The 13,325-nt window shown below is 35.8% G+C and overlaps 1 protein-coding gene across 1 annotated transcript; it reads left to right on the top strand.

The window, feature by feature from the left end:
• The first annotated feature begins 213 nt into the window (after positions 1 to 213).
• Positions 214 to 12,802, top strand: LOC143239785 (uncharacterized). Its single transcript, XM_076481294.1, has 4 exons — positions 214 to 444; positions 6,249 to 8,731; positions 11,209 to 11,445; positions 11,686 to 12,802. Exons 1-4 carry the CDS (start codon positions 442 to 444, stop codon positions 11,843 to 11,845), a joined length of 2,883 nt encoding a protein of 960 aa, XP_076337409.1. The 5' UTR covers positions 214 to 441; the 3' UTR covers positions 11,846 to 12,802.
• The last annotated feature ends 523 nt before the right edge of the window (positions 12,803 to 13,325 follow it).

The following is a 13,325-nucleotide window of genomic DNA, read 5'->3' as shown; positions in this document are numbered from 1 at the left end:
ACACAGTCTAACCGCGTATTAAACACTTTTTCTAGCTCGTGTCTGTTGTCGACAGGGTAAAGCTGCGGGTGAATGGATTTACCAACAATAATATCTTTATACTTTGGTTACGGGATGAGCGTGATACAGTCACGCGCCACAGCTCGTGCGAAGTTAAGATGTCTCTAAAATGACAGAAACTTGATTTACTGAAAGAACAGAAGATCTTAGGCATGTTTCTCTATGAAAATAGTTGTCAGAAAAAACAGTGCAGAGTCATATATTAGGAGCTGACGTTAATCGGCGCAAGAGATATATGTACATAAAACACACGGTGACAAGAACCTCTCTGCATTCATCTACCACTGTTTCAAAGTATTATTAGTTAAGACGTTATGACCTAAGTCTCCAAGTTCTTGTTAAAGTATTGAATCTAAAACAAGGAGTGGATAGGCGAAGAAAATGGTGAGAATCTTAGCAGAAAATAGATTTAACTACTATATAGACCCTACGGAGATTCATGAGTTGGTTAAATTTATAGCCATCTTGCTAGTAACGCTAATAACATTTTCAGTAGCCATAACAGTTATTTTACTGTTTATCATACAATGTGACTTAGTGAGTGTCAAGTTGTTTGAGAAAAGTGCTGTAAGTTGTAGGTTAAGCCAAGTATTACATTTCTTTTGATTATCTGCACTTTGGTTTGATACTGGTTATCTGTAGGTTAGACCTCTTAAAGCTACACCACAACTACTAAATGTTAGGGACAAATATAAGCTCCAAATCAAAAGTCGCTGTAACTATTAGATGTTGTGGTCATTGGTGATTGAGAGGGGTGTTACAGTAACTTATAATATCCCAATCTATCCATCCAGGTTAGCTAAACAGTTCTGTGTCGTGAATGAAATTAGAGGAATGATCCAGTAATACATGGATCCAAAAAGACCATAGCTACTACTTCTCTAATGAAATTTGTAAGAACTAACAAGTACTACATTCGAGTTATTGAAGTTATGTGTAGTGAGGACCAGGCATGGATATTAAATTATTCATTATTAGGAACGGATCAGGTGAAGCAGATTAGCTGTTTAATACTGGTTGATGAAGCTGTGAATCAAATTTACCTTAGAATCGAACAAAGTGGAAAAAAACACACTTGTCTCAATATCTTTTCTTATGTTTATTTTTCTGTTAAACGTGTTAAATTGACTTTCAGAAAGGACTTGGTTATGAAATATTGACTAGTGAACATTGAGTTAGGCCTAAATCAATATGGTAACTGTCAAAGCAGAACAAACACTAAATGTTGCACAATATTTAGAAAGTTCTCTTTTTTATGCTACCTCACTTATAATTATTATTAAAATATAACATAAATTCTTACAACTAACCAATAACTGGAATACAGAAACCGAGTACAACGATCTAAAGGCCTTGACTTGTTCATATTGTTTGTTTGTTTGTTTTGGAATTTCGCACAAAGCTACTCGAGGGCTATCTGTGCTAGCCGTCCCTAATTTAGCAGTGTAAGACTAGAGGGAAGGCAGCTAGTCATTACCACCCACCACCAACTCTTGGGCTACTCTTTTACCAACGAATAGTGGGATTGACCGTCACATTATACGCCCCCACGGCTGGGAGGGCGAGCATGTTTTAGCGCGACGCGGGCGCGAACCCGCGACCCTCGGATTACGAGTCGCACGCCTTACGCGCTTGGCCATGCCAGGCCCTGACTTGTTCATAATCGTGAGGAGTTTGTATATGATAACTATTATATACTATACCTAGAACCGGAATTACAGGGTTCGAGGATTCGCAACAACAACAAAACAGTAAAATCGGGCAAGAGAGAAGCTGAGATTAAACTGCTTATCTTATAAAATCAGAAGTATCTATTTTGTGATTTGCAATTTTTAATTATTAAAATAGTTTGTTTCATGGAGTAATTGTTAAGTACTAAACTGAACTGTGTTATAAAGTAATTAGGCTTAGAAAGAATTTGATACTAATTCCATTGTAACGTGGTATTTTTTTGCACGAAACATCGCATAAAATAAAACAAGAAAACACTTTCATTTAGAAGAGTCCATTTATTCTTTATTACCCTTTATTCTTAAGACTTACGGAACAGTATTTATTCAAGAATATAAAGCAATTGTTAAGTAATCAAATGGATTGTTTGACGATGTAACTGTTGAATATTAAACTTGTTTTACAGAGTAATTGTTAAGTATTAAACTGATTTCTCTTATAAAGTAATTGTTAAGTATTAAACTGATTTCTCTTATAAAGTAATTGTTAAGTATTAAACTGATTTCTCTTATAAAGTAATTGTTAAGAATTAAACTGATTTGTTTTATAAAGTAATTGTTAAGTATCAAACTGATTTGTTTTATAAAGTAAATGTTAAGTATCAAACTGATTTGTTTTATAAAGTAAATGTTAAGTATTAAACTGATTTGTTTTATAAAGTAATTAAGTATTAAACTGATTTGTTTTATAAAGTAATTGTTAAGTATTAAACTGATTTCTCTTATAAAGTAATTGTTAAGAATTAAACTGATTTGTTTTATAAAGTAATTGTTAAGTATCAAACTGATTTCTCTTATAAAGTAATTGTTAAGTATTAAACTGATTTCTCTTATAAAGTAATTGTTAAGAATTAAACTGATTTGTTTTATAAAGTAATTGTTAAGTATCAAACTGATTTGTTTTATAAAGTAAATGTTAAGTATTAAACTGATTTGTTTTATAAAGTAATTGTTAAGTATCAAACTGATTTGTTTTATAAAGTAAATGTTAAGTATTAAACTGATTTGTTTTATAAAGTAATTACGTATTAAACTGATTTCTCTTATAAAGTAATTGTTAAGTATTAAACTGATTTCTCTTATAAAGTAATTGTTGAGAATTAAACTGATTTGTTTTATAAAGTAATTGTTAAGTATCAAACTGATTTGTTTTATAAAGTAAATGTTAAGTATCAAACTGATTTGTTTTATAAAGTAAATGTTAAGTATTAAACTGATTTGTTTTATAAAGTAATTAAGTATTAAACTGATTTGTTTTATAAAGTAATTGTTAAGTATTAAACTGATTTGTTTTATAAAGTAAATGTTAAGTATCAAACTGATTTGTTTTATAAAGTAAATGTTAAGTATTAAACTGATTTGTTTTATAAAGTAATTAAGTATTAAACTGATTTGTTTTATAAAGTAATTAAGTATTAAACTGATTTGTTTTATAAAGTAATTGTTAAGAATTAAAGTGATCTGTTTTATAAAGTAATTGTTAAGTATCAAACGGATTTCTCTTATAAAGTAATTTTTAAGTATTAAACTTATTTGTTTTATAAAGTAATTGTTAAGTATTAAACTGATTTCTCTTATAAAGTAATTGTTAAGTATTAAACTGATTTGTTTTATAAAGTAATTGTTAAGTATTAAACTGATTTCTCTTATAAAGTAATTGTTAAGTATTAAACTGATTTGTTTTATAAAGTAATTGTTAAGTATTAAACTGATTCACTTTATGAAGCATTACTTGCTGAATGTTTAGATGTCTTGAAAGTTTTTCTGTTCAATGTAATGGCATAAGAAACCTATATCAGAGTATTATTTAAGGAATTTAAATACTGTATGCCCAAACCTAACAACATACAATAATTCAAAACTTTCATCTTGAAAGGCATCTTATATCTAATTATTAGTGTGTGTGTGTGTGTGTGTTTGCAGATAAAAAGGGCCCTGGTTCAAGGGTACTTTCCACTTAATATACTCAATATGTCACCGCATTATAAAAACTATCATTCACTCTTCTTAATTGGTTTAAAGAATCTTAGGATGCCATTGTGATGGCGGTGATGGTAATTGGTTGCCATGTCTCCCTTCTTCCCCCACATACACTATCATTAGCTCAAAATTATGGACTAATATATGCAAACATTAAGGTTGTCATTCATGTTGAATACTTCAATGGTTTGCATAAAAATTTACTCGACTATGAACTTGAGGTTTCGTGGTTTGTGTCCCATTGACGTAAAATCACGCTTCACATTTTATGGACGCGATTACATTGTAAATAAAACGTTAGCATCCCAATATTTGATTATGGTTGAACAAGCTGTTGAATAGGTGACTTCACTCATTTCACAATTAGAGAAGTGTACCGCAGATAACCCTCTTAAACCTTTACTAAACCATACTGACTTACTTCGCTCTATTGTCCTTCCCCAGTGCAGCATCACAGATTAATTTTCGTTGTAAAAGCATCGCATAGCCTAGGTTTAATTGTAACATTAACCGATACCAGCAGAACAGTATGTCTGCTATAAACCGGTTCCGATACCCATGGTTGAGAGAGCACCGATTAGTTTTGTGCTTAATTACAAACACAGAGTTTTTGTAATTTTCATCTTATTTCAGCCCCATAGCCTCGTGTTCATTTTATTGCAACTTCACAGCCTCGTTTTCATTATACTGCAGCAACGTAGCTAAGTTTTCATTTTAACACAGCCGCATAGCCTCGCTTTTCATTATACTGTAAATCACAGCTTCTCTGTTATTATAATATAGCAAGGTCATAATAACATTTCACACTTTATAAGGAAACTAAAGCACATAGTATTATTAAAGTTCATTTTCGAAGATTAAAATATCTTCACAAAGAGAAACTAACACAAGTGTATAATCTACAACAGATATAAATCCTTAAAAAATAAAAACATTTGTTTTACCCAACAATTTTGGTTTCATTTGTCATGATCTTAATAACAATTTTAATAATGTTACAGAGCTCGGCATGACCAAGAGGGTTAAGGCGTTCGACTCGTAATCTGAGGGTCGCGGGTTCGAATCCCCGTCGTACCAAACATGCTCGCCCTTTCAGCCGTGGGGGCATTATAATGTTACGGTCAATCCCACTATTCATTGGTAAAAGAGTAGACCAAGCGTTGGCGGTGGGTGATGACTAACTGCCTTTCCTCTAGTCTTACACCGCTAAATTAGGGACGGCTAGCCCAGATAGCCCTCGTGTAGCTTTGCGCGAATTTAAAAAAAAAATGTTACAAATGATCTGTTGTCTTATTATATGTCTGGTTTCTTTACACTTACGAACATTAGTTATTTTAGTATTTCCTTATACAACTAGAGAATGGTTATTAGATTCAAAATATAATATCATATCTTATATATTTCTCGGTGGATTCAGCAGATAGCCGGATGTGGCTTTGCTATAAGAAAACACACATTTATATATTTATTTAACCTTTCAATATAGGTTATTTGTTACTTGTTACCAAGTTTCCCTGAAAACATGTTAATTATGGTAGATATTTCACTGTAATGTAATGGTAGATGCTTCATTGTTGTGTAAGTAATGATTAATTATGGTTGATATCTCATTGTTATGTAAGTAATGAGTAATTATGGGAAATGTCTCATTGTTGTGTAAGTAATGATTAATTATGGTTGATGTCTTATTATTGTTTAAGTAATGATTAATTATGGTAGATGTTTCATTGTTGTGTAAGTAATGAGTAACAATGGTAGATGTTTACGGAGTATTTGACATTTTTATTGTCTTTGGACAAGAAAATAAAATTCAACAGAGATTATTATACAAGGCTGCAAACCTTCATTGCCACCATGCACTGTTATCTTTACCAATTGCTGGCACCCCAAGTGAGCACTGGCACCACGGGTTATCGGGTAGTGATTAATAATGGTGAATGTTTCATTGTTGTGTAAGCAATGATTGATAACGGTATATGTTTCATTTACGTGTAAGTAATGAGTAATTATGGTAGATGTTTCATTGTTGTGTAAGTAATGATTAATTATGATAGATGTTTCATTGTTGTGTAAGTAATGAGTATAAATGGTAGATGTTTCATTGCTGTGTAAGTTATGATTAACAATGGAATGCGTTTCATTGTTGTGTAACAATAATTAATTATGATGGATGTTTCATTGTTGTGTAAGTAATGAGTATAAATGGTAGATGTTTCATTGCTGTGTAAGTTATGATTAACAATGGAATGCGTTTCATTGTTGTGTAACAATGATTAATTATGATGGATGTTTCATTGTTATGTAAGTTAGTAGTGATTTCACATGGTATTTTTATAGCGTCACTAAATTAAAGTTTGAGATGGTTTTTAATTATTGTTGCGTTGGGAAATATCAAATAATAGATATCTTTTGTTGAAAAATCTTCAACTCTGTTATTATGAAATTCATATTAATCTATATTAATCACTTTGATTGTAGGTAACCATGACCATTGCAACACTGTTTCTGGTAGTTTCTGTACAACTGTGTACATTCGTGGTGTTAGCTCAGCAACATAAAAGTCCAAAGACATTTACCTACCTCTCTGTAACAGATAATCCCTCAGAACTACAAAATGCTCTAAGTCCTGGCGACTCTATGCCAGAATTTGTTCGCGATTTTCTCAGTTTTCGAGATGTTCCCATTGCAGGGGTGGACTATGAATTGAGACCAATACCAATTCCTGTTCCTGTCCATTACGAAGTACCTGTTCAGAGACCCTCTGAGGATCAGAAAGGGAGGTCTCCCTCTGAACTAACAGACAAGCCCCCACTTTCTAGTCATGAGTATTCACAACCTGGTACAGGTCACAGATATATAGAAGGTTCTGACCAAAGATCAATACCTCATCCAAGACCTGAGGTAATAGTTGCTGAATACCCTGAGTACAATGAGAGACCAACTAATCCTGAAATACAGGAAGATACCAAATACCCACAACATTATATTAGCACTGAGCCAGCCGTAGAATATCAGGCTGAAACAGGCCCTACCTATAAAGGCCAACCGTATGGGACACGTATAAGACCTAGTGAAGAGCAATCTACACAAAATGATAATACTTATCAACTTTATCCACCATCCAGGGAAGTTACAGAACAACACTATCCATCTACTGACCAATCTTCGTCCAGCCAATCCAACTCCCAAGAAGTACCACAGACGTACTACGAGGTTGGACAACCTCAGTTTGAAAGAAAACCACTCCATGAACATCCAGGTCAATATGCCCGGCTAGAGAACAGCAGTCCTCCATCACAACCAATATACTACTCAAGACAAGAGGTCCCCGAGCAGTTACCTGAACAACCTGTATCGTATTACAATCGAGGTGACGAAGACAACTCTTCAGGTGAAAGAAAGTATAAGCCTCCTTCTCGACAACCCACCTACGTGTACGAAACACAAGAGGGAGTACCAGAAGAGTCGCTTACACCGCATTATCGCCCAGAACATTCTGTAGACCGAAATACACCACAGTATTCAGTAGAAGACCCTTACACGGACTCCGTACAGGTTCAGTATGACCAGCGAGCCTATCCAATAGCTGAACAGCCTAAAAATGTTCCATCACGTTATCTTCAACAACAACCTCAGCCTGTCTATGAAAAAGAACCCCGAGAAGGAGAGTATCAAAACCCATCACGTGAGAGTTACGCAGCTGGGTCTCCACTTTCAGTGCAATATTATGATAATAAAAACCATCCTGACACTTCTGTCTATTATCATGACCGTCGTTCAACCGATAGAGAAGAGTCCAAATCACCCACTGTTAAAAATAGTCAGTTCAGTAACGCCTATAGCCCCGCCTTCTCCGAAAGCCAAACCGGAATGTTTCATAAGATTCCGAGTTCTTTCGATGCTCTTATTGACACAGATACCAGTTTTCTGGAAAAGCTAAAACCGATAGAACAACAGCGTTCGGAACAGCAACAACGTGAAGAAAGAGCATACTACCCCAAAGTTTCTTCATCTGAGGGTCACGTAGAGTCAGCTAGGCTTCCATCTTCAACATCAACCAAACAGTCCAGTCCTCCTTACGTTCAAGACTACCGTTATCACCCACAGGCTCCCACGTCATCCGTTCATTCACCAGATACTCATCCATCTTTTCAAGCCCTGTCCGATGACAGCCTGGATCACAAAACGACAGGCTATACCTACGAAGACTTGGTAAACAATCGACGACTTCCTGGTGAACCAATCATCTCTTATCGACGGGAAGAAGATACCCTACCCCTTCCACAACGCTTGCTTCGTGCTCGAAAGCAAGTTTTTCCTGTTCCTGAGCAAGAAGTATACGAAAAAAACGGCTCAAACCCGAGAAATAGTTACTTTTATTCTTTTCATCTACCCAGAGATAAAGAACTATCCATATTGGATTTCCGAACCGTAGGTAAAGACGGAAAACCAATCAAGAAAGCTGACCGGATACAGGGTAGCATACAGAGAGCTGTGCGTAAACTTGATAAGAGAGTGCCGGAAAAACGTAAAGACGGATCTCTGAAGGGTCCGCTAGAAAGGAACTCTGAACTATCTTCCAGCAAAGTTTCGTTTTCTGAAGAAGATGTCCACCTTTCGAAGCGCACCAAGCGAAACGTACAGTATACCAGAACAGATGCAATGCCCAATAAGTTGAAAAGCTCAATTCTTGCACAGAAGTACGGCCGTTCTTCTAGGCATCCTTCAGTGTTTAAGTTCTTTCGAGTGGTCGCACTGGCAGGTCCAACAAGTGCAAACCAAACGGTCTTAATTGATTCGAGGGTATTCACAGACAAGCACGGTTCTCCCGTTCAAATCCTCACCGAAACTCGTCCCCACTTTGAGAAAATTAGCGAATTAGGTCATGAACAAAACATCGAAACTCCTACGTGTGCTAAAAATACATCTCTCTACTGCCTCGAAGATGAAGATTATCCGAGGTAAATCTTAGTGTTTTACTTTATTCCTTAATGTCTGGCCCGGCATGGCCAGGTGGATAAGGCACTAGAATCGTAATCCGAGGGTCACGGGTTCGAATACCTTTCATTCCAAACATGCTCGCCCTTTTAGTCATGGGGCGTTATAATGTTTTGGTCAATCCCACCATTCGTTTGTAAAAGAGTAGCCAGCCCTAGAGTGGGCGGTGGGTGGTGATGACTAGCTCCCTTCCCTCTAGCCTTACACTGCTAAATTAGGGACAGCTATCGCAGATAGCTCTCGTGTAGCTTTGCGCGAAATTCAAAACAAAACAAATCTTAATGTCTGGATGGAAGAATATGTTTTAATTAGATGGTTAAAGTATTTTGAACTAATAACTACTGAAGTCTGCTCGTGTTTGCTAAGCACAAAGCTACATAATGATCTGTTTGTGGTTTGCCTACCCTCAGGCATCGAAATCCGAGTTGTTACGTCGTAAGCTGTGAGACTCGTAACTGAGCCACGGGGGTATCAACTACTTAAGATCAGTTCTATTTACTAAATAAGATCACTCTGAAAGCTGTGCGCATCTTTTTGTTTATTTTGTTTTGAATACAGCCCCACTGGCTTAACGGTATATCTGAAGGTTTATAACGCTAAAAACTGAGTTTCGATAGCCTGGGTGAGCACAGCACAGATACCCAGCTTTGTGCTTAACAAAAAAACAAGGCCCGGCATGGCCAGGTGGTAGTTAAGGTACTCGACTCGTAATCTGGGGATTTCGGGTTCGAATCCACGTCGCACCAAACATGCTCGCCCTTTCAGACGTGGGGGCGTTATAATGTGGCAGTCAATCTCACTATTCGTTGGTAAAAGAGTAGCCCAAGAATTGGCGGTGGGTGGTGATGACTAGCTGCCTTCCCTTTAGTCTTACACTGCTAAATTAGGATCAGCTAGCGCAGATAGCACTTGTGTAGCTTTGCGCGAAATTAAAAACAAACAAACTTTATATATATGTCACGAACAGGAAGATTCAAACTGCAGTATGTCTGCTTTTACCTGGAGAGTTGGCCAAACACGCCGTCTCCGAAGGGACCAAGGCTGTGACCAAGTACACCAGTTCAAAGTAATGTCTTCGTCACTTTTTAGGTCTTGTGCAGCTGACCCTCTTGAGTGTCTAAAATACAACATACCCAAATACCCACAAAGAAGAAGTGAACTTTATATATATGCTATACGTCTAATGGTAGCTAACAAACATCGCATAAGCTAAGGATATTATTAGCTGGTTATTTCTTTTGATGGAATTTCCTGAATATAAGACAAAAAGAAAATTATGATTTTCTATACAAGCCACATCATGACGACCTATCACCTATTGCTGAACATTTGAACTTGGCTTAATAATGTACAGAAATACAGTGATGTAGGAAGGAATTGTAAAATAGGGGTGCTTGGTCAGACTTGCAGATTTTATAAAGAGAGACTGACATATAAAGAACTGCGAAGAGGCATACTCCTCAGAAAATTAATATAATTTACAGTTGCTATACAAGACAAATATGTAAGAGTGGTGGTATTATTGGCCCTCCCCCTGCTTCCGACATCTCTGAAGTACATTTACCAGACAGCTTTCTGTGGTTTTTAGAATAAAGTAGGTTTAAATTAGGGACTCATGAAACAGTTTTAAATTATGTGTTATCGTTCTTTTCTTCAGCCTGTCCACTCTGTTTAGTTATCATTTGTAAATAATAAGTATACATTACTTGACTCTTTCGTTAGAACCAACAATCAAATCGTGGCTCTAGTCTTCCTAAATTAACCATACAATCTCGAGCACCATCCTCAAGACACAGATCACACTACTGCCGGAGACTCGGCTATAAGTTATAACTGAATCAAATGGTACATACCTAAACCATTTAGACTGAAAGTTACAATTTCAACTAAAGCTGTTTATTTGTTGAATTTCGAGCATGGTTAATTGACAGTTATTTCCTAAGTTGTCCTTTTAGATGTGATAGATTAGAGGAAAGGCAACTAGTCAACAATACCCACCGCCAACTCTTTTATCAGACAGTCACATCGGGGCTCCAAAATAGGGTGATGGGAGGACATAGAACCTCAGATCCATAGTCCAGCACGTTAATCCATCTAAATGTTTGTTTATTAAATTTCATGTAAAGCTACTCGAGACCTATCTGCTCTAGCCGTCCCTCATTTAGAAGTGATAGACAAGAGGGAAAGCAAACAGGCAATTTCTTGGGCTACTCGTTACCAAAAAAGTGGAGTAGATCATAACAGTATAACGCCCCCATGGCTGAAAGTATGTTTAGTCACAGGGTTCGAATCCGCGACCCACAGATTGTGAGATGAATTCCTTAACCAACCGTGCGTTTGATAAAATGATAATGTATTACATATTTCAGTAAAAACATCTTACATACGTAGCCGTGTTTCTCCCGAAATTGATAATATAAAATGTGATTTTGTTACGCAGAGATGTAATTTTCGATGCGCTGTCCTCCAATCAAAAGATCGCAGATTTGTTAAAATCAGAACATCTGACAGAGGAAGAAGTTCCGGACCGCCATCTGCCGAAAGAAAATGAAGATTTACAATGCCCTTTGATGAGAAGAAAAATATTTCCTCTTCGAATGAAGGACACAAAAGGACTCTGGCAAACCGTTGTTAATGTGGAGGATTTCCGACAAGGAGTGTGGATAGAAACTTGTGTGTAAGTATATATATCTGTATGTGTGTATAAAAGAGCCTCAGTTGATATGAAAACTGAAACATACCTGTGTGTGTGTGTATGTATTTAAACTAATGTTAAGAACTGAAATGTAAAGATACATATATATTTCTTTGTATGTGTATTCTAATAACAGTTTACAAAACGCTGAGGAACTATATATGGTTTGTATTTCATCTTCTCAACAAACTGAACTGAATTTTATTCATCATCTACTCACAGATTCCTTGAAGAAAGTATTGATAATGAAGGGGAATTCCAGACCATGTCATCAGAATGCACTCAAAACATGAGCGTTCGTCGTCTTTGGACCTACAGTCCAAAAACTGGTTTTTCTCTTGATAGCTTCTGGCTGCCTTCTAGCTGTACCCAAACTGAATAAAAACAAACCCAACCATTTCTCACACTACTGATTTCTACATAATGATTTAGTAGGTTTCCATGTATGTTTTTAGTGGAGTGATTGTTTTAATTACCAGGAGTTAAACTGGGCCACACTGTAGGGTAGCTATATTCCTGTTCCCCTCCTACCTTTTTACTTTTGCCAAATGTGTTCCTATATCAGTGATGGAAAAATATGAGAGTTCCTCATTTTTAACCATTCCAATTTAACTACTGCTCTTAGAATAACCAGAAATATAATATTTTTATCCATCACAGTTTATGATGTACTAAAAATTTACTGACTCAAAATGTGAAAATGTCAATCCTTGTTAAACGTATCAAACAACGCTAAAACTTATTAAGGTGGACCTAATACGTTTTGCTGATGACGAACACGTGAAACAAATGGCAATTCGTTTCTCACAGTACAAAACTGAGCCCCATTTTTATTGTTTTATAAATCTGGGGCGTGGAGTGGATTTTTGGGATATTTCCATGCTATGTTTTATCTTGGATAACCCGTCAACTCAAATTTCATCCCTAGAGAATGAAGTATGCCTTGAGAAAATCAACGGTTTATCGTTTTCATAAAACCAGTTACACATTTCTCCATTAAATATTATTTTTTAAGAGTTATGTCGCTGGTATGGGGTGAACAATGTTTCTACCACTTCATTCTGTAGAAGGACAGTCGATAACTGATAATTGTATAGTGTTTGAAACAACAGCTCACCTTCTAGGTGAAAGCATTACCTACTTTCGTGTTGAAAATCCTTTAGATGTTTTATACAAGATACACTGAACATACCTGCGACACATTATCACAAAGATCTATTTTTGTTGAGATGCCCATTTATTCGCAGGCCAGCTATAAATGTAAGAATATAAAGAAATAACCTTACCCAACAACTTGCATTGTGCAATATTAATTGATGTAATAATAAATAATAGAAAGTTCTCTGTATGTTGTTGTTTACTTTATATGATATTTCTGGTGTTACACTCTTCACTGCAGACTTAGTCAAAATATGAAGAAATCGACATAAAACAGTGAGCTTATAGGCAGAGTACACGTGATTAGATGAGACAGAGTTCACACAGTTCAGGTGAGCGTATACGTGAACTACACGCGATTATATGATAGTGTTTACTGGTGTTGTTTGTGAATTAATCAAAATATTTGTATCTTTAAATCAATTCCGTAAATACACGAAAAATCTATTTTGTTGTTTGTTTATCAATCATCACTATTTATCGACATATAAGACCGGATGTGGAATAATGATTAGTGAGTCTATTTTGAGAACCTGTGTATACATGGTTCGCGTCCCATTGCTACAAAACCACGTCCAACTATAATAGTGGAAGTTAAATATAACTATTGGATTATAGTTTCTCAAGAGATAGCGATGAGTGCTATTGATTAGCTGCTTTCCCAATAAAGATAATTTGACTAAATTTCTATGTTCATTTCATAC

Source organism: Tachypleus tridentatus, chromosome 13 (assembly GCF_004210375.1).
Source record: "Tachypleus tridentatus isolate NWPU-2018 chromosome 13, ASM421037v1, whole genome shotgun sequence".
NCBI classification, from domain to species: domain Eukaryota; kingdom Metazoa; phylum Arthropoda; class Merostomata; order Xiphosura; family Limulidae; genus Tachypleus; species Tachypleus tridentatus.
Note: the sequence above shows the minus strand (reverse complement) of the source record. Positions and strands in the feature narration are given on the sequence as shown.

Coding starts and splice junctions, on each gene's coding strand:
- LOC143239785 (XM_076481294.1), top strand. Junction 8,732..11,208: donor GAAGATGAAGATTATCCGAG/GTAAATCTTAGT, acceptor TTTGTTACGCAG/AGATGTAATTTTCGATGCGC. Junction 11,446..11,685: donor GTGTGGATAGAAACTTGTGT/GTAAGTATATAT, acceptor ATCTACTCACAG/ATTCCTTGAAGAAAGTATTG.